Source organism: Camelus bactrianus, chromosome 11 (assembly GCF_048773025.1).
Source record: "Camelus bactrianus isolate YW-2024 breed Bactrian camel chromosome 11, ASM4877302v1, whole genome shotgun sequence".
Lineage (NCBI taxonomy): Eukaryota > Metazoa > Chordata > Mammalia > Artiodactyla > Camelidae > Camelus > Camelus bactrianus.
The window spans coordinates 60,465,843-60,491,102 of NC_133549.1; the positions used below are offsets into that span (position 1 = coordinate 60,465,843).

The following is a 25,260-nucleotide window of genomic DNA, read 5'->3' on the forward strand; positions in this document are numbered from 1 at the left end:
GTCTCACCATCCTTTTCAATACTCTACTGCCAGATAACCTTCCCAAACACCCATTTTATCATGCCTCTTTCTTGATGAAAATAAAATGACAGAAAATAAACAATGAAATAAATATAAAGCCCTATAACAATTCACCAGGGCAGCTTGGGGTAGTACAATGTAGATGCACTTTTTAGGGGGGAGGGGAGGTTTAGGGGCTCTCAGGCTTTTAAGTCTTTTGGGTTTACATCCTAGCCATAGAGTCACTGTGTGTCCTTTGAAACAGTTATCTAATGTTTCTAAGTCCCTGTTTCCAAATCTTTAATAAAGCAGTTTATACCTCTCTCATTTTGTGATGTGATATTTGTAAACACCTTAGCACAATATTTGGCATCCCTAACAAGGCTGTCAGTTAATACTCATTAACCTTCTAGCATTGTAAACTTTCTTGAATCTTGCTAGCCACTTCCTTTTCAACTTTGGCTTGATCTTCAGCCTCAACCAAACACATCTCTTCATTGCTCCTGAATGATTCATACTCATCTTTCACCCTAAGCTTTTATTTTGCTATTTTTCTTTCTTGGAATGCTGCTTTCTTCCTACTCAACTAACCAAACTCTATCCATCCTTTATGATCTAGAAGATTCAGCCCCAATTCTTCCATTAGACTTTCCTCAATTCTACCATTTCATACTGATTTGATTCTTTCAAAATGCCTAGATGTATTGCTTGTTAATTTTTTGGCATTTTATCATAAAATTTTAGAGAAGATAAATTAGTAGTAGGCAGTAGATTCATTAAAATGCTATTTTAACTCTGGTAGCAATGAAAAATGGAGCATTTTTCTACATTAAAGACCACCAGAACAAAGCAAAGGAACAGACTGCCGAGTTTCTAAAGGTAGAATATTTGACTGCTGAATATACACACATATATCCTCACATTTTGATAAATTCTGTTCTTTGAATGTGGATACATTAGCACAATACTTAAAAAGTATTCTACAAGTAGTAGATGTTTGATAAATGTTGGATTGACTAATCAAATGGCATAATTTACATAGCCTTTTTCAAGGAATTAAACTTCCATGAGATTCTCATTCATCTTTAGACCATTTATATGTAATAAGAAGACAACTACTACAATTTTCAGTTATACTTTATCAGTGACCTCAGGTTATAACTGCACATAACAAAATGAAGTTGTAAACAAAATAATTCATACAGAACATTGAGATTTTTCAAAGAAATAATCCAATAATTAAGGGAGGCAATACTTCTATATGAATGATGAACAGGTATAAATGTGTGTATAGCATCCAAGCTATTTTCATCTATCAAAGATAATCAGAAGAGAAAGTAAAAACACATTTTCAGTTAAGTCCCAGATATTTTTTCTTATCTTTGTTATATAAATGCAACAGGGGTTAAGCTCATTTAACATTTTTATAAGTCAGCAACTTCAGAAAAGTTATACTGCCAAATTAAGAAAATGGCCAATTTACAATTCATTGCAAATATTTAAAGAACACAGATATGAACGGTAGATATAATTCCCAGAGGAACATTCTATATAACTGTGAGAGATGATATAATATTGAGTGTGTAGTCCCACACTGTACTTAAACCAGTGCTTCTCAAACTCTTCCTCTTAAACAGTCCTTAAAATATCCTTATAAAAGCTGAGGAGAAAGAACACATATCCCCATGAGTAGCATAACCCAAAACTATGCCACAATTCCAAATTTCTCATGCTTTATCTTTAAAATTCATGCTATAAAAAGATATGTCATATTTATTCTTTGGCTTTGCATATCTCCTGACACACAATCATGTACTCTCAATAATAACATCTGGCCCAGTTTGAGAAGCAATGACTTAATCCAATGTATGTGTATCTGAAAAATATCTTCCTAGATTATGATACTGGAATAATTCCATTTTATAGTGCCAGGGATAAATAATAATAAAAATTGCTTGACATATTTGAGTACTAATTATTTAAAAGGTATTACATTAGGTTTTTAATATATATAATCTTAATTTTCAAAATGAAAGTATTATCATGTCAACTGTAATGAAGGAACTAAGGCACAAAGAGATTAGCCATCCCAAGATAATAAAGCTAATTAAATATTAGCCACTTGTACACAAGTCTTTATTATATCATGATTTCATTAATATTTTATTTTCACAGAAATCTCTTTCTCTGACCTGTGTTTTTACCTTACTTTTCAAGAACTTCATGGAGATGAACTGTGAACAACCTAATGGCCACTAATGTCTAAAAAGAAACTTTTAACTAGTTCTAGAGCTTTAAGACTGATGAACAATGGAAAATGTAAAACAATTTATACTAAAAAAGAAACCAATATCTAGTCACTAAACTGAGTCAATTCTTAGGTCCAAATAAGGCTTGGCATTGTAAATAGGATAGGATGTAAAATTTCATACATAAATTCTAGGTGTGATCCAAAAGGGCGGCACAGAATGACAGAGAGACAAGGACTGGAAGTTACTTAGCAAATCCTAAGTACCCTTCATTAGCTTCTGTCACTAGCTAGAACACGTCCTTGAGTCAGTTACTTGCCTCTCTAGAATTTATATTTACCATATGAAAGAAATATGCTAGCAGATTTTTAAGTTCCCTTCCATTCATATCTTTAATTCCATCCATAGTTTTAACCCCATTCATATCTTTAATTACATTTATATCTTTACCATTCTTGCCCACTCATTTCAGTTTTGATAGTTAAGTTTCCATTACTCTCAGGCAGTATCTCTTTACTAGTTATTTTTAAGCAATTAGTTTTTTTTTTAATTTACTTTTCTGTACACACAAATATCAGTCTTGGTCCTTCTTAAAAATATTCCCTCACTCCTTGTTTCTTAACCACTTCATTTTACAATTTGGAAGTACTGAACACAACAAAACTGCCCAGTGAAAACTGCTCCTTTAATAATAAGTTTACTCTAAGCCCTACTGTCAAAATGTTTACGATATCAGAAAGTACTTCAGTGTATTTATTTTTTAAAAGCTTTGGTGATTTGATCTTAAGGTTAAATTATATGGTGTTTTTAATGCAAATATTTAAGTATATTAAGAACCACAGGTAAACTATGCCACTAACCATCTTCCAGTTTGATTTGCAATCTGCTCTTCTAATTTCTGTAGCTCCAACGTGTAAGCCATTATCCGAGCATTGCACAGCATGAGATTCTTAACTGCATGCAAAATCTGGTCTTTCTGAGTGCTCAGAGAGAGGAGTTTCCATACCCCATCTCGTATTCGAGTTTCTAAATTTATTTTTTCTTGAATACTGCAGTCCTTAAAAAAAAAAAGAGAAAGCATTTTTAAAAGGTAACAAAAACATGAAAAAATACTCAATGTCACTAATTATCAGAGATATGTAAATTAAAACTACCATAAGTCATCACCTCACACCAGTCAGAATGGCCATCATTCAAAATTCCACGAACGATAACTGCTGGAGAAGGTATGGAGAAAAAAAAACCCCTCCTACACTGTTGGTGGGAATGCAGTTTGGTGCAACCATTATGGAAAACAGTATATGGAGATTCCTCAAAAAATAAAAATAGACTTACCATATGATCCAGCAATCTCTGGGCATATGTCTGGAGGGAACTCTAATTTGAAAAGATACATCCGCCCCAATGTTCACAGCAGCACTATTTACAATAGCCAAGACATGGAAACAATCTAAATGTCCATCGACAGATGACTAGATAAAGACGCTGTGGTATATTTATACGACGGAATACTATTCAGCCATAAAATAGAATATAATATTGTCATTTGCAGCAACATGGATGGACCTGGAGGTTGTCATTCTTAGTGAAGTAGGCCAGAAAGAGAAAGAAAAATATCATATGATATCACTTATATGTGGAATTTAAAAAAAAAACACACAGATGAATTTATTCACAAAACAGAAACAGACTCACAGACATAGAAAACAAACTTATGGTTACAGAGGGAAGAGGGTGGGAAGGGATAAACTGGGAGTTTGAGATTTGCGTGTACTAACTACTATATATAAAATAAATAAACAAGTTCCTTCTATAGAGCACAGGGAACTATATTCAATATCTTGTAGTAATCTATAATGAAAAAGAATATGAAAAGGAATATATGTATGAATATATATGACTGAAACATTACACTGTACACCAGAAATTGACACAATATTGTAAAGTGACTATACTTCAATTAAAAAAAAGAAAAAGAAATTAAAAGGGGGTAGCAAAACCCCAAAATTATAACATTTCTTTTTACCCCCAAAAGATGGCAAATGTACTAGATAGTATTACAATTTTATACCATATTGGAAAAGTAACAAAGTTTTTAAGTATGACAGTATAAAATTTTTTAAAGCTTTTAAAAAACTTTTTTTGGAGGAGAGATAATTAGCTTTTTACTTATTTATTTATAATAGAGGTACTGGGGATAGAACCCAGGACCTCGAGCATGCTAAGCGTGCACTTTACCACTAAACTATACCTTCCCTCCACTTAAATACTTTTTTGCAAAATTTTAATTTCTTGCTTTATTAGGAAGTGTTTACAATTTACTAGATAAACAGAACAGAAACAAAGGTGAAAAATATTACACATTCTTACCCATAACTGTACAAAGTTGAATAATGTCCCCCAAATAGTCCTGTCCTCCCAGAACCTCAGAGTGTGATCTTATTTGGATATAATTTTGTAGATGTAATTAGTTGAGAAGAGGTCATACTGGATTAGTGTGGGCCCTAAATCCAAGGACTACTGCCCTCAATAGAGGGCCATGTGAAGACACCGAGGGCACACAGAGAGAACAGCATATGAAGATGGAGGCAGAGATTGGAGTAATGAGTCTACAAGCCAAGGAACACCAAGTATTGCCAGCAACCACCAGAAGCTAGAGAAGGTGAGGATAGACTCTTCCCAAGGGACTTCAGCAAGAACATGTCCCTGCAGATACCTTAATTTCAGACATCTGGACTCCAAAACTATGAGAGAATAAATTTTTGTTTTAAGCCACTCAATTTTGGTAATTTGTTATGACAGCCTCAGGAAACTAATACAATATAATAACTAATGTGAACAATGTAGCACATGTATGTATTACATAGGTTGTATTGTGGGATGGCAAAATTTAACTGATGATACTGATTTAACCTAGGGAAAACTTTCTAAAAACCAGCTGCTGAATAAAGGACCTAAGGTTTAACTGCAGGGAGGTAAAGGCTGTTTGTTAGGGTAAGCAGTGTAAATAAAATTTCAGAAACAACAGAATAAAAGCACTGTGCTTAGAAAATGTCAGAAGTTTTAGCTACTCAGAACAGAGATTTAGAGCACAGATTTGGATATATTTATTTTAGTTTTGAAACTACTAGATTATTTTAGTTCTGAAAATTTTTTATTCTATACAATGATCTTACAATGGCCTGGTTCTATAAACAAGTTTCATATGTAACATAAAAATTCTATAAACTAAAGCATACTGTTCTGATTTAATTCAGTGGCTTCTTAAAAATTATAAATCATTGGATACTCTTTATTATACTACAAAACATAATAATGCTTCCTCTTTACTATACTACAAACATATAATAATCTTTCATTTTAGCATGTCTATTTCTATAATTAAAGAGATCATCCTGGCTTCTGTAGTAAAGGAATGAATGCTATAATTTACCTTTTAATTGGAATAAAATCTGAATCAAAAATGTGAATGGACTCTGATAACAAAAGTTCCAGATATTAAAAAGACAATCTTTTCAAAAAGAAAAGCTGAAAGTTGGGAGAGCAATCGCCTATGAAGATTACCTGAAAAGAAAAACTGCAGATGATTTAACTTGACTATTCAAATCAATCAAATGTACTATTCACATGCAGAAAACAGATCTGTTTAATTACCTTCTGTAATTACATCATGTAATCACTACATAAAAACCTTTGTAGTACAACTCAAAACTGGTGTACTATATAAATGTAGCCATTTGCTGGTTTTTCTTCTTTACACATGACTGAATTTCAACAACTCCATCTCATCTTTTTATGACTTGTCTGTCCCAAGTAAATTCTTCTTTAATATAATTAGTAATTAATTATAAGAATTATCTATGTGACCCATATGTCTATACTCTGGCAGGCTGGTTAATATTGGAGAGTACACTTAGGGAGCAACTTGAAGCTGGGATGAATAGCTTTACCCCATGACCTAAATACAAACAAATACCATCTGGTGCCATTAAATTCAAGTTTGCTTTTTAAATACTACAGTGAGGCAGCCAGTTGAACTAGCACAGACATTCTTAAAGCTAGCTGCACATTAGAATCACCCCAGGGCAGAGAGGAAGGACCTTACAAAAGTACCTACGTGTATGATCTATCCCAAAATGATTAGGATCTCTGGAGGTGGAACCTGAGCATTTTTTTTTAAAGTTCCTCCACTGATTCAGTGCACAGCCCGGGTAGAGAACCAGGGCTGGCATACTTGAAATTCCCAAGCAATCTGGAAAGTTGCAACAACCTTAAGGAACCAGTAGGTGGCCACAGCCACATTAAGAAGTAAATTTGGACTTCTAAGGTTTCCATCTTATTAATGAAGATTGTCTCTCTTCATCACTGATTAATAAAAACTTCATAAAATTATAGAGTCTTGGGATATAGTGTGAAAAGGAAATATAAAGTCAGGGTTTTAAAAAAATCTTATTTTTAAGGTTAAACATTCACTAAGGAAATGAGATATCACTAACAGATACTAGAATTCCATTCTTTAGAGCAGTGGGCAGCAAACCATAGCCCAGTCAGCGCCTGTTTTTGTAAATAAAGTTGTATTGGGGCACTGTCACACCCATTTGTATGTTGTCTATGGCTACTTTCAAGTTACAGTGGCAGAGTTGAATAATTTCAAGAGACTGTGTGGCCCACAAAGCTGAAAATAATTTACTATCTGTCCTCCTACAGAAATGGTTTGCTGCTCCCTACCCAGCCAAATTAACGTACATAGTAAACTGTTATCTTACCTTCCCTGCTCTGTGATGAGTAGATGTGGACTGGGAGGGCTGACACAAGTGGAATAAGTTGTTAAGTGTATGTATGTTTCTTAATGTATTCAGGGTGGAAAAAAAAAAGAACCATTGTGTTAGCCAGTTTCAGTACACATCTATACTTCTTTTAGTACACATCTATACTTTTACATGCAGAGAAAACATCTCTGGTCAAGCGATACTCCTATAGCCCTCCCCCACCAAAAAAAATCCCTATGGAGTCAAAGGACTTTTTTTAGCTACAAAAGGATGCAGAGTGCTCCTAGGCTAGGAGTGATGTCTAGTGCTAACCACAGTGAGAACAATGATCATGTAATGAGGACTCAACGGTGCACTCAATGGTAATGTTCACTGACCTTAAAGAGAAAGAGTACGGAGTTAAAACCATCAGTGCCTCAACCACAACAGCAGAGTCAAGATGATTAGGACCCATGACAAAAGCATGTTTCCCTGTATCTATCCCTCCTAGAAGTATATGAACTCAAGTCTCCAGGAAGAACGGAGAATGGAGAGAGAGCCACCCTCTTTTTATTTCTTCTTCAATTTTCTAAATAAGGGCTTGCTTGTAATCAGATCAAACAGAAGCCATCTTATCTTACAGGTATTTAAAATCAGGCTGGTAAAAATAAATTGATAGGGCAAGGCTAAGAATGAGATAGATGCCTTAAATGTGAAAACCCATATAATGTAGAAAACAGAAATATACTAGATTTTAAGAGCTAGAAGGGCAAAACTGAAGTATAAAAAATGGCCTTAATGTTGGAATTAAGCACTGACTTAAAAAAAAGAAAAAGAAAAACAGAGGTTTGGCTGATGGTAAGAAAACTGTAGTAATCCAGATAGAAACCATTATCCACCTAATGGATATAGTAAACCATGTTAGTAGCTAAGATGAAAAAGACTGCAGAAAAGTATATACAGTATATACTCTTTCTAAAAGAAATTACGTATATTTTAAGAATTGTTTATGTATAGAAAAAAGTCTAGAAATTGTTAACAGCAGTCATTCTGGGGAATAGAGTTGGAGAAAGAATTCTTAAATTCATGTTTCTATGTTTACTTTCCCACAATGATATAGTATTATTTCTTGAACTTTATTTTTATCAAGATTTCAAAAGCTTAAACATTTGTAAGAAAAGGTAGGTGGCTGCCACAACTGCTCAGATTAATGGGACAGAAGATAACAAAAATAGTCACCGCTCAAGCATGTTTTCAGCACTAGGTACTGTGGTTAAGTAAAGAGGTTCTCAAATTCCAACAACTTTCTAGAATAGGCAAGTCTACAACTGTGTAAACTGATACTTAGAAAAGACAGGTAATGTATTCAAGGTTGTACAACAAGCATAGCTGGTTTTGGGCTTAATCTGACTCCAAAGCCAATATTTTACGCTGTGAGTAGTCACAGGTGATACCAAGTTTGAGTAAAGGTGTTTCACCAGTGAATAACCATCTGAAAAAAACTGGTTTTATCCCTATTAGATGGCAGGTTCATTAATATCAAAGGAAATACACCAAATAAAAATTCAGTTTTAGGTACAAAATTCTCTTACTGACCCTCAGTATTCCTGATGGGTTAAAACCTATTTCTATTTTGCAATATTTCTCCAAAATCCAAACAGAAGGAATTCCACAACTCAATTACTTGAATTTGTTGCTGCCTAAGAAATCATTAAGAAATCATATAAATAATCCAGTCCTTATGTATATTTAAGTATTTGTTTTCATTCTATGTAAACTTCTTTTATGACCTTATCTTTTTGTGTCTTTTGTATCATTCCTAAATATTACTGCTGCACACAGCACAATAAGTGGTCTCACCAACATCTATATGATAAGTGCAAGTACCTCACTACATCAGCAATTGACTAGAAATCAAAAAAAATTTTAATAATTAGGACAACCAAAGTACATAACAGAAAAGAAATACTTCACATCGAAGATGTTTGAAATTTTTGAAATGCTGGTATAAAACAGCATAAATTACTGATAAAGGTACTAGGTTTTTTGCAAAATTCTTAATGTCTTGTTTTACTTTTCAGCACAGTATTATTGAAGACTTCCTAATTATTTTGTATCTGGTGAGGGTTCTAAGACTTCTAGAAAAGAAAACACGTTGCTAAGCAAAGATAATAGGCTGCTATTATTACTAATATACTACCAATACTGACCTACAAAACTGGCAAATTCTTATGGTTTAATCTACTTCAGAAATCGGTAAAAGAAGGTGGAGATTAAACTGGAAATGGAGATTCAGCTTAAAGACATGAGTGCTTTAAGTTTTCTTTAAAGGTTAAGAGTGGAAGGGATAGCATTTTAATAACTGCTAAGAAATAATATTAGACTACATTAAGTAAAAAGGCGTCTAACACACATTTTACATGGCTAAATAGCAAACACCAAACTTCTCTCCTATTCAATTCAAAAAGAATCCACAATCAAATCAACTTTTTCCTCAAGTTCAGAGGTCGAAGTTTGCTTTTCCACCCCACTCCAGCAAGTTCATACTGTGTCAGACACAGCGCCTACAGTAAGTGTGCTTTCCACGAAATCTAGTAATAAGCAAACTGTCTTCCATTGCCCACGGGTGAGCTTCCTAGAAATCCCAGGGCTCCCATTCCCCCGGTGTCACCTGCACTTGCAAAAACAGTGTCCAAACCCTGGGAGGAGGGGCGGCGGACAGGTGCAGCCAGAAACGCGCGGCGAGACTCCAGCATCGCTTCCCCATTCCAGGCCTGTTTCCTCCCTAAGAACCTGGAGGCAGAGGCCCGGAGGTGGGAATAGGGGGATTTCCAAGCTCCATTTGGGCCTCAGAAGTGCAGTGGCCTAGTCCTTCCCTTTGTCTCTGGCCATGGCTGAATACGAGGCGCAGAGTGGGGGCTTTCCCGCCGTGCAGACGAAACCACAGCAAGAGGCCCTAAAGCCAGGCCCTCTCCTCACTCACCTGCTGGGCCGGAAGCCCCGCTGTGCGGCGCTCGGGCCCCCTCAGAGTCTGCGGCTCCATCCCGAGCGCCACAGTCGAGGCTGCCGCCACTCCGCCAAGGACAGGATTTGAAAAGCCCGCCCGTGACTGGTGCTGTGGAGGACGCCAACCGCCGCTCGGCCATACCAAGGGCTGGCCGCGGGGGGAGGGGCGAGGGTCTGCGAGCCGGCGCGCGCCTGCGCAGTGGGCCCGTCCCGCGCCCTGCGCGGCCGGCGCCTCAGGTTTTCCAACAGATCCGAGTTCTGGGTGCCGGGGAAGTCAGGAGCGGCTTTAAGGCGCTGATTGAGACGTGGGCGGGCCCGGGACAAGAGTGGGCGGGGCCGTAGGGAAAGCGTTGATCACTGAGCTCACCTAACCCGGTGTAAGGTTTAGGCTGGTGGTTTTCTAGGCCAACCCTTTGAGCCGCGAGCCTTCCCACCGAAGTTCCTCCAAAGCGCTCGGGCCGGCTGACGCAAGGCTGCAATTTCTGGACTCCTACCGACAACTCCGAGACACATGGTATCATCACTAGGAACCTGGGGTCTCACTCCCAGAGAACCAAATGACACGCTCTCAGCGATCACTCTCTCACACAGCACAGCTGGTTACCCGGGGTCACTCATAGATCACGGCGTTATTAATCAGGCTGTTAATCAGGCTGGTGAGACGCCGTGTCAGGCATTTCACAAGGCCTTTTCTTTTGTCCCCAGTGTTTCTTTATAATTCCAGATGCCCCCACTCCAAGTAGTCTCTCCTCTCTCGCAAAAGACCTCTTTGATTAGTCTTTCCCCTCCAACATCCAAGTTGGCAGCAGAATGAGGTGTTATTTCTTGCTGTCCCTAAAGACCAATATAAAGACCCTTTTAATTATAATGGGAAATTGATTATAATGGGAAAAGTATAGAACCTTTAAAAATCAAAATTATTATAATTAATTGGCAAAGTATGGAATCTTTATAAATCCAAACACCAGAGATTTCAGGCCCTTGTACGGTCTTTAAAAATCCACTGTACTCCCTTGAAAAGGCAACAGAAGCCTCCTTGGCTTCTGTCATTTCTTCTCCTGAGGGAAAAAATCTATCAAATCAACCCACTGACCCTCACCTCTTAAAGGCTGAGGGCATTTTTCATTCCATAAATAAAATGCCATGTTTTTTATTTACCTGAGACGGTTCCTGTTTGGGTCTGTTGTCCCAACCTCGCACGGATCTTGTCCTAGACAAAATGGATATTAAATTATATACTCACATTAACTACAAGGCTCTTTTTAAACCAGTTAGTTTGAAGATGAGCTTCTGTAAACATAAAGAATGCCCTTTCTCTCAAAAGGGTAATTTGTCTCTTTGAGGCCCTGGACTAGGTAATACTAGAAGTTGCCCATCTAGGAATGACCCTCCCCTTACATTAGGAATGTGTGGGTCATTAGGGATGACCCACATCCTTACACATAACTATAAAATATGTGGAGCTCAAAATTACCAACAGGGTTCACCTCATTCTCTCCAAACACAGATCTGAATTCCAGAGTCATTAGGTACCCTTCTCCCAGTGCATACCTCTCTCTTATGCTTACCACTTTGTGGTAAAATTATCCTCTACTCAAAGTGAGCCTCATGAGCCTAGTATAGTACCTGACTCAGAAATTCAGGGAGCTCATTATCAGACACATATTATTTCTCATATATCACACACAGCACTCAGACTCAGACCAAAATACTTAAGAGAAACTATCATTTCATGGAAACAGGAGCAAGCTAACCAATTTTAAATTGAACACTGATGTAGAAATATTTGATGAGTAAATACTAGGTATATAAGTGGAGATGCATTTATACTAGGAAAAAAGAGATCAGGGAGAGGTCACATTTAGTAAATATCTTTAGAACAGACAGTTGCTATTAAAGCCTTTCTCTTTTGAGAAGAAATGATGTGGCTCTATCTCTTTATTATTCATCAAGGGATATGCCCAGGAAGTGCTTAAGATACAACTATTACACAGTGATTAAAATACCTCACATTTGGAATGCTATTTCCTTCATTATACTCAGATCCTTTCTTAGTACTACTAATTTCATCAGTTTCCTCTGCTCTGTCTATGTGATGTAGATGAAAGTAAAATGGAAACTACCAAAAGGTTAAAGGTTTCTCAGGTGTAGTAGTTTGCTTAGCTTGAGGATGGATGAATGAGTGAATTTAACAACTCCCAGAAGGTAAGAAGTACTACCTTTTGCTGCCTCAAATGTTTGAGAGAGAATACATGGGCACGTCTCATTTGAGAGTTAACATTCCCACCCTCCTTGGGCTCCCACAGCAGGTAGACACACCCAAATACCCAGGTGTAGGAGGTTGAGTGATAGAATTACTGTCCTGTCAATATCACTTCCCATTATAAGTTCAACATTTAATACTAATTACAAGTATTAGTTATATCTAACATAACAAATAAATAATAATAATTAATTAATAGAAAATCAGTATTTGACATAAATAGGACAGCCAATTTAGATAATACTAATAAATATGAAAGGATATTTTTCTTCTTTTTATTCATTTTATTCCTCTTTAACTCTCTAAAAGGCCAAAAGAATGAAAAGTACTGAATTTGAAATCAGCTCTCTTACATAAAAGATCCATTATTTAAAAAAATGTGATTTGCCCCAGAACAAGTAACTGTTGTGGTTTCTAATATCCTCCTAGACATTCTTTAAAAAACAAGACCATTTAATTTAATTTTCTATTAAAAATTGTCTTGGTGCTTCGTTTACTCATCTGTTATCTTGTAGGTAATGAATTCAGAATGAAATTCATAGACTAGAGTTGTAGCTTGAATTATATACATAAAAAAGAAGGAACTGAAATAAGGATGCTAAACAGAGGTGTAGCATTTGCTTAAATGTATAAGCCATAATCTATAAACAGCTGAAGCATCATATACTCTTAAGGAGGATATGGAATACAGAGGCAGAGGACTTATTAGCCCTATGACCTTGGGCAAGCCACTCAGTGTTCTTATCTATAAAACAAGTATAATAATACCCAGCTTGTCTTTTAAAAGTTGTTGAGAGACAAATGAGATAAGATTTGTGAGACTGCTTTGTAAACTGGTTATTCCACACAAACATGAGACATTGCTACTGCAGGAAGAAAACATGAGTACTTGTGAGCAAATGTACAGGACCCAAGGAACACAGAACTGAATGAGAAAAGCTTAAGTGAAACTTATATTCAAGATAGATCATCCACCACTGAAAAATAATTAATACCGAGATTATATATATAAAAAATTCCTGCAAATCAAAAAATGTCCAACTGGAAAATGATCAAAAGTTTGGTAGACATGTATTATAGGATAGTAAATTCAAAAAGCAAATAAAATGTGAAAAGTAGCTCAACTTTGGTATTAAACTGTAAATTGCAAATTTGCAAATTTACAGATTAAGACCTTGTGGAGACAATTTTTTATAGTCACTAGATTGGTAATAGTAAGAAGTTTGATAATACTAGGTGGTGAAGATATAAATCAGAAGCATACTATACACTGGTAGAGAGGATATAAATTTGTTCAATCACTTTGGGAAAAAATTCAGAACTATCTTGTAAAGTTGAAAATGTGAATATCCAGCAATTCTGCTTTTAGGTATATATATATCCTAAGAGGAATTCTTGCAAATGTGTACCAGCAACATTGCTTGTAATAGCAAAAATATTAAAACAATCTAAATGTTCATTTCAGGAGGATGGATTAAAAAAAGTGGTAATTTACCCAATGGAATATTATATTTCAGTAAAAATGAATATACTATAGATACAAGTAACATCATGGCTAAATCTTAGAAATAATGAAGAAAGCAAATTGAAGAGTACATAAAATACATAATTTTTATAATGCTGAATAAGAGAACCTAAATAATTTAATTTACATTGTTTAGGAATACATACATATGGTAAATTTTTATATTTAAAAAGAAATAGAATGATAAAAACAAAACTCAGATTGACTAAAAACCCAGAGTGACTGTCTCTGGGAAAAAGGCAGGGGGATGGGATGGAGACAAAGCATGCAGATATAAAGCTACTGGTAATGCTTTAGTGCTTACATTGGGTGATGGGTTCACATGTATGCACTTTAATGTTTATCTGGTAACTTACCTATATACCACATATATTCTTTTGTATGTCTCAAACATTTCATAATAAGAAAGAATTCTAAAATATTTAAAATATTCTTGTACAAGTTAAACAATTATGATAAGGTATGGTATTTTAAAAAAAATACTTACTTGGCAAAATAGTTATATATTCTTTGGCTTACAAAATTTGACTTACATTTAATTCATTTCCAGTACATTTTATGCTGTGTGACAGTTAGAGTAAGCCATAATACACTAATGCCCATGCCCAGTGAGAGACAAGAACTGGCCATGTGGATTTATCTGTGAACACTTAAGAGCCACTGCTTAGGAGCTTGGATGGGAGTAGAGGGTGGGTGGAATTTGCAAAGGATGAGAGGTTTTGTCAGCAGGTAGGGACGAAATTAAGTGCAATTTGAGTTATTACTGTTAATGTGACCTGCATATTACACACAGGCCTAAGGACATTTGAGTGGCGTTAAAATCAGAGGGCTCCTTACTGAGCCAGCGAATCAGCGAGAGAAATTAGTTATATGACTTGAATCAATAGTCCTCAACTATAGCAGGCAAAGATTTTTCAAGGTTTATATAGGCTTGGGCAGTTTGAAAGGAATCATCATCACGATCCTCAACTTAAGTCGCCCACCCTAAAACTGATCTACCTAACAACTTGCCCGTTCTCTAGGCCTCACATAGGTCACCTTTTCCCATTTGACATAAGAAAGGCATCACTTTTACCCAATCCTACTGCATGCCCCAGGGTATGAGAACCATCTGGGAGCCAAAAGGACAATTAAATTTATTGGTGTTGATGTTGCTATAAGCAATGAATCACAGGCTTAGTGCTTACATTTATAAAAATGAAAACCACATGTGGACTTGATGTTGAAAGCTGTCTCAGTCTAGCATTATTTATAATAGTCATCCATGGATACATAAACTAATTGGAAGGAATAAAAGGTTCATCCATCTTATATGAGATTCATATCCCAGAAAATTTTACTTTTGATGTTTAATATTCATCCATTATAATTTGTAATATACTTATTTGGTTTTTATCAATTGTGTACTACTAATCGTTTTACCAATGCAACCCAAAAGAAAACTCTTGACAATTAAATCTTATAGTCACATGAAATGTAAAAATTTATAAAATTCCAATTTATATGCATATGTTTGTTGTGGAAAAACATGATAAGATGAGCAATAAAGACCTCTCAAGCATAAAAATATTTTATATGAGCATAAAATTCTGTGGAGGAAATGGAATAAAAATACAAGTGCAAGTAGGAAAAGGAACACTAAAATTTCCAACTTAGAGACAAAGTTGTTAATATACTTAAATGCTAGCTGGATATCAAATCTTTAACATTTTGGATTCCATTAGATACACTTAATACGTTTTAAATTTTAAACTGTAATTGCTTTCAATACATCAGCAATTACTATTTGTAACTATTTAAATATATGCTAAAACATAACAGACACCACTTCAAAAATTAAGGATTAAAGTTTTTAAAAAATTCTTTTAGGAGTTTTGCACAAAATTTTTTGAAAACTGCTGATTTGGATATTTAATAGCAGACGTTACAATACTCAGACACATCTGTTTAACAGAAAGGCACACCTGCAGACTCACTTGCTTAAATTTTTCTCTGATCCTGCTCCCTCCACTCCCAACTCCCTCACAGTCTCTGATGCACCTCTAGCTTCCAGGACAGATCCAGCTCCTTCTCTAGGTAACTTTTTTCTTTAGGTTCATTAATGCCATCAATTAAGTTTAAAGCACAAATTCTTCTCTTCCCGCTTTGGTTTTTTAGAGGTTCCCTTTATGGATATTCACCATCGTTTTCTCCTTCTCAAGACTATCTTGGCTATTATTGGGTCTTTGCTTTCTCACATAACATTGTGAACTAGCTTCTCAGGTTCCAAAGGGAAAAAAAAAAGAAGCCTGTTAGGATTTTTTATTAGAACTGCGCTGAATTTAGGAGGAAATTATATATTTAGGATATTGGGCATTCCTATCCATGAACATCACATATGTTGCAAATTTAGATCTTCTTTAATGTCTTTCAATAAACTTTTATAGTTTTTTCCACATAGGTCCTGCATATCTTTGTTTCATGTATTTTTGGATTCCTTGTATCTCTACTTGCTACTGTAAATAATGCTTTAAAAGTGTCTTCTATTTGCGAATTAGTATAGAACTGATTTTCATCTATTGGTTTTATATCCAGATATCTTGCTAAATTCTCTTATTATTTCCAATAAATTGTCTGTAGGTTTGGGGGGTATTCTGTGTAGATGACTAAGTGTGAATAATAACAATTTTCTTTCTTTTCTGATTCTCATATTCTTTTTACCTGACTTACTGCAGTGGCTAGGACATGCAGCCAATACAGTGTTAAATGGAAGTGGTGATAGTGGGAGTTTTTGTCTTCTTCCTGATTTTAAAGGAAATTTTTCTAATGTTTAACTATGTCTTTATCTCACCAAGTATACTTTGTTTACCTTCTAACTTTGGATTTATGTTCTTCATTCTTAAGAATTAATGCTTCAAAAATTGCCTCTCCCCTGTTCTCTCTATTCTGTCATTCAGGGACTACAGTTAATAGGTTAAATCTTACTCTACTTTCTTATTTATCATGTTTAAATTCAGCTGATCTCAACTTTCTTCCAGGGAGGATTTGCCTATGCTTCTGCTGGGAGCCTTAAGGCTCTAGGTATCTGAGATTAGTTAACTCAGATTCTTAGGTTTGATACAAGAATCCCACGTACAGGTCCTTCAGGCCACTGACAGAGCAAACCTCTTTGTGTGTGTGTGCATATATGTGTGTGTGTGTATATGCATGTGTGCACGTACAGTTTACAACTCTGGTTTCAACTCAAGGTTTTTTGTTTGGCTGGTCATTTTTATTGTTATTCTAATTTTAGTCCCTTAGAGATTTTTCTTTCTGGAGTTCTCAGCAATGCTACAAAAGTTGTATTATATGAAAAATCTATGATTCATGTAAATTTATTCAGTAGTGAGAGGAACCATTATTCATGAAGTCCATCATGCTGCTGATATAGAAGTCCACTAGAAAGTATATTTTAACACCAAAAAGATAAGAAGTAAATAATTACAAAATAAAGAGCAGTCTTAAATCACACATATTTCGTTTTAAGGGAAACTCACCAAATTATCTTTGTGTTATTTCTTCTGTAAATGCAGCCATCTGAAAAATCTGCTCAGTGTCCCAACAAGGTCATAGTCCCTGAAGCTCACTTCAAATGTGTCCAAAGAGGAAAATGAAAAGATAAAATTTTTTAAAGGGTTGAACAGAGAGCCATGGAGAGTAAATGGACTGGAAAGTACCTTCCAGATCTAATAAAGGAACATTTCTCCCCTCTTGGGATACAGGATCCTTACAGTGTCTGCCTGCTGGGATTTCACACCTGCGACAGGGCAGCAGCTGCTGTTTTCCATTTGTCTCCTTTCTAAATGGGAATAGTTACTGAGGTTACCCTGAACGTGTTTTACCGGTGTATACTGGATGTTTGGAGAGCAGATGCCTTTTAGTTCATAGGTTTTTTGGTTCAAGAAGAGCCACACCCAGGCATGACTACAATGTACCACTCATAGATCCTGCTCTTTGAACTTGATGTCTTCATTGAAAGGCACTTCTGGGTTTTCTCCTTCAGGGGTGATGAATACATATTGCCTGTAGAATGGAAAATGAATTGAATATTTAGTGCCTAATAGGACTGACTGTTGTAATCAGTAACATTCACAAAATATTTCTGGCTTGGTTCCTTTGCTCATAGGCTTGCCTGTTCACAGTTATCCATGTCAATGAGGCATGCTTTGGCTGATGAGCCATGAGCAGAAGTGTCTGTGCAGCAGCTTTAAGTGTGTGATGTGCTATAATTTTCTTTCCCTCTGTCCCAGTGACAGGCAACTTTCCAGAGAGCAGATGGTACAGTATCCTAGGTTTCAGAGTGAGAGAACTAGAGAGCCTCCAGACATCTTCTGATGGATGCATATTAAGAGCAAGAAATACATCGTTGCTTTGAACCTCTGGATCTGGGGATTGTTTGTTGCTGTAGCACTACCTAGCCCTGACTGATACAAGTACCAAACTAAGAGACAGGATTTAATCTGTAGTCTAAGCCCTGCCACCTAATATCTATGTGCCAGATCACTTGATCTCCGTAAGCCTAAATTTCCCTACCTGTGACACAGGACTAATCACTCTGCCTTTATCGGCTTCACAGGACTTTTTTTTTTTTTTTTTTTTTGGTATCCAGTATTTGTTTTTGTGAAAGTTTGAAAAATGTAAAGCATGTGCAAATATATGTCAGTAGTGTCCTCAACAACACTGAATTGTTTTATGCCCCCCTATATAATGCTAATCCCAGAAGAAAACATAAGAAAAGTTATGAAAACTCAAGATTTAAATCAGATAACAGTGAAAAAAATCAGGTAACAGTGGAATGAATGACTTGATCATTTCAGCCTGAAGTAATATTTCCATCTAATACAGCTAAATAACTATGCACACCTTCTTTTGCAAACATAAACTTCTTTGAAGAGTCTTTTTTAATGCTTTTGAAATTCTATTTTAAGTTAAGCAGTTGTGACTAACAAAAATAAAACCAGAGATAATTTTAGAAGAAAAATAGGTTTTTTGGGCCTTGGAAAGTATTATTTTTGTGTGTGTGTGTGATATCAAGGTGAGCATTAAATTGGCTTGTTTACCACAAATTCCAGTCAAGCTTATTAAACTGCTTTGTTTTCAAACTCCATCTATCTTTCCTTCACCCCCACGTTCTGAGTTCCCAGGGTTTGATCCTTGTCTTCACTAAGATCATCACATTAGAAAGAATAAATCATAGAGTCTGTAAAAATGCCCTATTGTTTTCTGAAAACCTAAAGGCAGGAGAACATCCTGTGACCACTCTGCAGAGTGTGTGAGCCTGTTGAGCAGTTTTGCACTGGTTAACGAAGACCATGAACTGGTCACTAGAGCTGTCTGTGAGAAGGAGCTCTGGGTCTTGCAGGAATGTTGTTTCTGGCCTGCCATTTACTGTGGTATGAATGTCCAGGCAGGTAGGGCGGGGCTCCATGCTAATTTCATAAAGTGCTATGTTGACTGGTGCTACCACAGTAATGATGATGATGTGTGATGAACAATTATACACGAAATGCTGAGTTCCTTCTCATATATATAAGACACCTGGAACAGATTACTTGTCTCTGTCCTTTCTAGTTTTGTGTTGGGAAATCTAAAAAGATTTGGCATTCATTTTGAGTTGTATAAACTTTACTGATTAGTTATGCTCAAATTAGGTGTTAAATAACAGCTAATGCTAAATGAAAGCTTACTATTTGCTGACAACTGTTCAAATTTCTTTCCATTTGTTAATCCTGCCATAAACACAATTTCATTTCTTCAAATCATTTCTCTGTTACTTACAGAAATATAATCACTTATTTATAAAACACGCACTAAATTCTTTAGTTGAAATAAAGTGTAAAATAGCATATAGTTATCAACAAGAAATGTGTGTCTTGTAACTCAAATAACGTGGCTCTGAGTTCATGAAAGGACATTTATGCATGCTAGAGAATATAGTCATGGGAGATGGGTATAGCTCAGTGGTACAGCAGATGCTTAGCATGCATGAAGTCCTGGGTTCAATCCCCAGTACCACCATCAAAAAAAAAAGTTGAGTAGAGAATATACATCTGTATTTTTTATGTCTTAACAATATATTAATCTTTTGGAGTTTCATGTCTTTGCTTTGTAGATGTTAGTATAACAATATAACTCTTTCTCCCTAGCATAGTATAAATAAAATCTGAGGTTTTACCTGCAGTTTTAATATATCTTCCTTAATGTGTAGCTCTCCTTACTTTGAAGAATCCTATGTAGTAATGATATACTTGATTCATTGCTGAAAAATATCTAACCAAAATATCCTTTCAAATGTTATTGTGCTGAGAAAGGATATTTATATTAAATATAAAAGGTGAAGTAATTTTCCTGTTGAAAGAAGTTTATTCCCAATGCCTAATATTTTATTTTTCTACATAGTTTTTATTTAATTGAATTCTACTTCGCTTCTTTGCTTAGTAGTTTCTTATGTTCAAGCTAATTATAGAAATTACGTGCAAAATGATACGTATTTTATTATCTAATGTGAAATTAGCTTCTGCTTTGTACATTATTTATTTACTGAAATTAAATTTGCCTCTATTAACTGTGTTTCAAATTCATGAAATTAAAAAAATAAAAGCAGTTAAAGAAATCAGGATTATCATAAATTACTTTTTAACACACTGCAGTTTTAACAAAAATGAGCCTTATAAGTTGAAAATGTCTGTAGAAAGAATTTTCAAAATTCATAAAAGTCCTTAGTATATCTTACTGTTTTTTCCTATGTCTTAATTCATTTAATAGGGGAAACAAGCTGTTGATTAAGCATGTTAATCACCTTTTATTATTCAAACAAAATATTTTCCCACTGAAAAAATGTAGATTGTCCCAGAAAATTCATTTTAATAAAATAACTGGTTAGATTTGTTAAGTAAATAGAAGATCTTACAACACGTATTTTGAAGATGAGAATGGCTTAGTAACTACCACCAAATGTACACGGTAGATGCTATACTATATTTTTCTAAGGCACAAAATAAAATCTATTGTGTAACAATGTTAGCAAAAAAAGATGTAGGTTGATATCAATTCTTTATGGCTCAATCAGGTCAGAATTTTTGTAACTATTGTCAAAATGTATTACAGGACTTTCAGAGCAAAGGAAATTCAATCATAGAATTTGAGAAATTAGAGCAAGCCTTAGAGATTATCTATCTAATTCTATTCCATAATTTTATAGAAGAGGATAGCAACAATGTAATGATTATAAAATATTATAAAAATAACAAAAGAATTTACTCCTTATTAAGTACCTGTAGTTTGCTACCAGGGCATACTGGCAATCTCTTCCTAAAGCTCTTTAGTGGTGTCATAAGTTGCTAGCTTTCATTTGTTATGTATCTTTATAAACATTGATACATACTATAAGGCATCTTGAGGTACAATTTCTATACCTGATAAAAGAACACCTCACAAAATGGCTTTCTGATGTGGCTTTTTTGATGACAACATTTACTGAAGGATATGAACTGGTTGTTAATAGTTGGCTACCACAATATTTTTCCATCTTTTTAAAATGACTGCTTACAGTATTGTCAAAGGTTTCACCCAGGTAACATACATGATTTCCCCAAGGACCATCTCCTTATGTTCATTGACTACAATAGCAAGATATGAAAGGCTCTTGCTACAGTTTCTCTTTCCAGCTGTGAGCCTAAAAGTTATAAGTTATGTTGAACATGTAGACAGTTGAAAGAAAAGAGAGAGTGAGAAGGAAAAGATGCCCAGTACTGAAGATCCTGCTGTGCCTCTTGTTTCCCTGTCTTCCATATCCAATTGTCATAGTTTATATAAGATTCATTAATCAACCAGGCGCTCAGGGGTCATGACAGTTGCAATGTCTTTTAAATGAAATGCTTCCTTGACTGCACTATGGTACAGCCGCACTCGCCAAAGAACAAATATATTCATTCGTCCACTGAGAAAGCAATTTTTTTCCCGGGCAGTAGCAGCAATTTTTCTTTTCAAAAATAAAGCAAAATCTAGAGTGCTTGAACGACAATCACATCTCTCTCTCTAAAGCCAAGAGTCAGAATCAATGTTGTTGAATTATTTTTCAGGTTTTATTAGAGAAAGGTTACCTTTATAAGTATAACCAAACTTAGTATTTTATCTACTGAATTTTGAGTCTTTAATTTTTTAGATGAAAAATACAACAAAAAGCCTTGCCACCTTCACCCTCAGCCTCAATACTCCCATATATTTTGTAAAATTCTGTATCTTGAATTAAATAATTTCTTAAGATCATTATTATTTATTTATGTGACTACAAACCTCAAATTAACAAGTTTAATATCAAAACTATACGAAACTAGATATATCAGTTTGATGCCACAGTAATCAATTTAAAAAATGAGACTACAAATCTGAATCTATTATTATGATCATCATATTTATGATTTATATGAATAAAGCTATTCATTCCAGAATGTTAACAAGATGTCTTTCATGTATCATTAAAATAACTTATGTCAAATACTTGGCTAAATTACTAAAGTACTTTTAATATTAATAATTTCATTCAAATGTCTAGCAAGAATAACCAGTCAAAATTAATTAATGATCAATTAGGATAGTTTATCTCTCTTGGCTCTCATTTGCTTTCCTAATAATCAACTTGCTTTTTTCTAAAATAGGTCAATATGAAATGAGTGCTAGTCATGTCATACTTCTATTTTTTAATAAACCAAAACTGTTTAAACAAATGAGTGATTCTCTTGTAAGTTATTAATCCTTATGGATATTATAAATCATGTTTCATCACTGAAATTTGACATGCTCATTTTCTCTTTAATTATCATATACTAGTGCCACAGTAATTTTATTAGTTCTACTTCTAATAAATTTTGTAATATTGATTTATTCAAAAATTAATCATGTTGAACTCCATAGGATAACATCATTCTCATTATTACACTATTGATTAGAGAAAACTTATTTCCAAAATGTTTAGCTAAAAGTATAAAAGGGGGCATTAACATCTTTAATTTTTAAATTATTTTGGTTTGGATTTTTGTGACTCCATGTTTGCTACACAAAGCTCATGAATTCTGGCTACAGCCCAAGAGATTAAGAATCAAACTCTTTGATTTTTAGCAGAGGATATAATACTAGCAAGAGTCATATTATCTAACAAGCTACAGTAAAGAATACAGATCTGAAATGCTGAATAAGAATTAAATCTTTGAATCCTAGGCATGTAGAAGAGATAGGTTTTTATAAAGGCTTAAGCTCTTCCATGGTTTCCATATTTGAGAAAGGTCATTCCCTTTATGTGTGTATAGAATTTACCACTTCATTTAGCAATTGCTAAGTTACAGATGAATAATAAAAAAGAAAAAATTGTGAAAACAACCACAGAATAAAGATAAGCAGAATCATTATCCTGAAGACACAATTCTCTTTGGAAAATTCTACCAGCCAATTATTCTTAATGTTAAGTTTATCATTTAACTTAATTAGGATCAATTCCTTTCTTATCTACATTACTTAATAATAGTATATGTTTTCCTAATGGCTTTGATTTCATGGCTTATTCTTCTACTCTTAAATTATATCTATGGACCTTAGTATGCTAAATAAATGATATGCTTAGAAAAGCATGCCATTTTTCTAAGTGTTTTCTACTCCTAAATATTTTAATATTTTCCCCATTTAAAAGTGGAATTAGAGTCTATTTGCTTGGATAGTAATTTAATCATTTCAAGAACCTTAGATAAAGTCTGAATTAGAGACCTCAAATAACAGCAGCAGCTAAAATGTACTTGGGGTTTTTTTTTTGTTTTGTTTTGTTTTTTTGCAGTCATGATGCTTAGTGCTTTATATATTCTATCTTATTCAATTCTCACAATCCTGAGGCAGGTAAATACAAAAGTGTCGAGGAGGACTTCCAATTTAAGTAACCTGCTCAATTCACACAGCTAATAAGTGGCCAACCTGGCTGAACTTAAAACCAGATCAGTTTGATTCTGGAGCTTACTACACTACCTGTCCGAATAGAATGGAATGGAATAGAATACAGCACAACACAGCACAACGCAATAGGAGAGTCTGTGTCTAATAGGATTTAAAACAATATGGTTATTGCTATAAAGAAGAAATGTCAAAACCCTGGTCTCTACCATAGACAAAAGATTTGGAGAGATGTATTGTAAACTCTAAAAGGCTTCCCTCCATAACCATTCCCAAACTTCCCTTGCCTTTCTGCAGCAACAAAGAAAGATTCCCACACCCACTCCAGTGCCCAGCGGGAAGGGTCCTTGCCAGCCCTCTCAGAGCCCAGCACAGCTTGGGAGCAGATCCCAGGGCACCTTGAGTGGCACTGAAGTTGCAGAGAGAGCACTGGACCTGAAGGGACCTTGCTGATGGGCCTTGAAGTGACACACCCAGCAACTTGTGTAGACCTGCAACTAAGGAGGCAGAGACAGTGACACTGTATAAGACTGCCACCCTAGGAGAGGGAACAAACCTGAACTGACTGACCACCACAAAATGAAATTTAAAAAGTTTTTATAAATAAGTAGGCCCTGTTCACATAAATGGAATCTTTAAGCAAAAGCAGAGATGAGGATTGTTTTTCCTTCCTACTCATCAGCCAAGCATTCTAACCCTAGATTGAAGGATTGACTTAATTTCATTCTTTTATTATTTTATCAGTGACAACATCAGCCTGCGGATTTTAAGTACTCATTTTGCCAAAGGAAGGTCTGATTAGTCTCTGTTTGCCAGCCCCCATCATCCATCCATTCACAGTCTTTACCCTGCTCTGTGCTGTGGGGGCATCTACCAGGCTTCTAGTTCGTTCAGCCAGGGGGAGGCACTGGCAGGAGTTGGAAGTTGGGGGGAGCAGAGGGACTGGGGTTTCTTCCTCACTTCCTCCTGCTCTGAGTAGTGGCTGTACCCCTTTCCAGGCTCAGCCTCTACTCCAAGGCTCCAGCTGCCACTGGACCTCAGTAAGATCACTTCCTCTTTTTGCCCCGTCAGACCTAAGGGCACTGATGGCTTCCCCTGCTGCAGAACTCTGGGTACCTCATCATGCCTTGTTTCCCTTCATTCTGTTCACATCTCAGAGAAGAGGCTCTTCCTTAGAGTCCCTTGAAACTTCTGAGTTGGATTCTCTTTCATGCAGGTATCATGACTGATACAAAAGGGAAATTATTATTATTATTTTTTTAATTTCAAATTTAGACTGTCTTGGTGGGAACTGATAGAGATTCAGGTAGGAAATAAAGCTCTCACAAGCCACTCCTTGGTAATGATCTGGGCATGCAGTTGTGAACAAACCAGACATGATTCCTGACTTCTAACTGAAATGAAATTTCTAACATTTAAGGTCTCATTTCTTGACATGTGGCTCTGCCTCAGATGCACCTGGTATGTTTGTTCAAACCTGATGCCCAGACCTCACCAAGTCTCCTGATTTTCTTTCCA

General features: G+C 35.4%; 1 protein-coding gene across 5 annotated transcripts in view; it reads right to left on the reverse strand.

The window, feature by feature from the left end:
- The window catches only part of RTKN2 (rhotekin 2), a 157,697-nt gene extending 146,187 nt beyond the window's left edge, over positions 1-11,510 (reverse strand). Inside the window, exons 1-3 of one of the 5 annotated variants that reach the window (XM_074374067.1) lie at positions 11,491-11,510; positions 11,162-11,213; positions 3,110-3,306 (exon numbers count right to left, since the gene is read on the reverse strand). In XM_074374067.1, coding sequence (XP_074230168.1) covers positions 3,110-3,306; positions 11,162-11,213; positions 11,491-11,495 — 254 coding nt within the window. In that variant the 5' untranslated portion in view covers positions 11,496-11,510. Of the gene's footprint in view, positions 1-3,109; positions 3,307-3,584; positions 3,781-9,980; positions 10,580-11,161; positions 11,214-11,490 lie in introns of those variants that run through there. The other 4 variants (XM_074374068.1, XM_074374070.1, XM_045518777.2 and 1 more) reach the window with 4 other exon arrangements.
- Between the last annotated feature and the right edge of the window lie 13,750 nt (positions 11,511-25,260).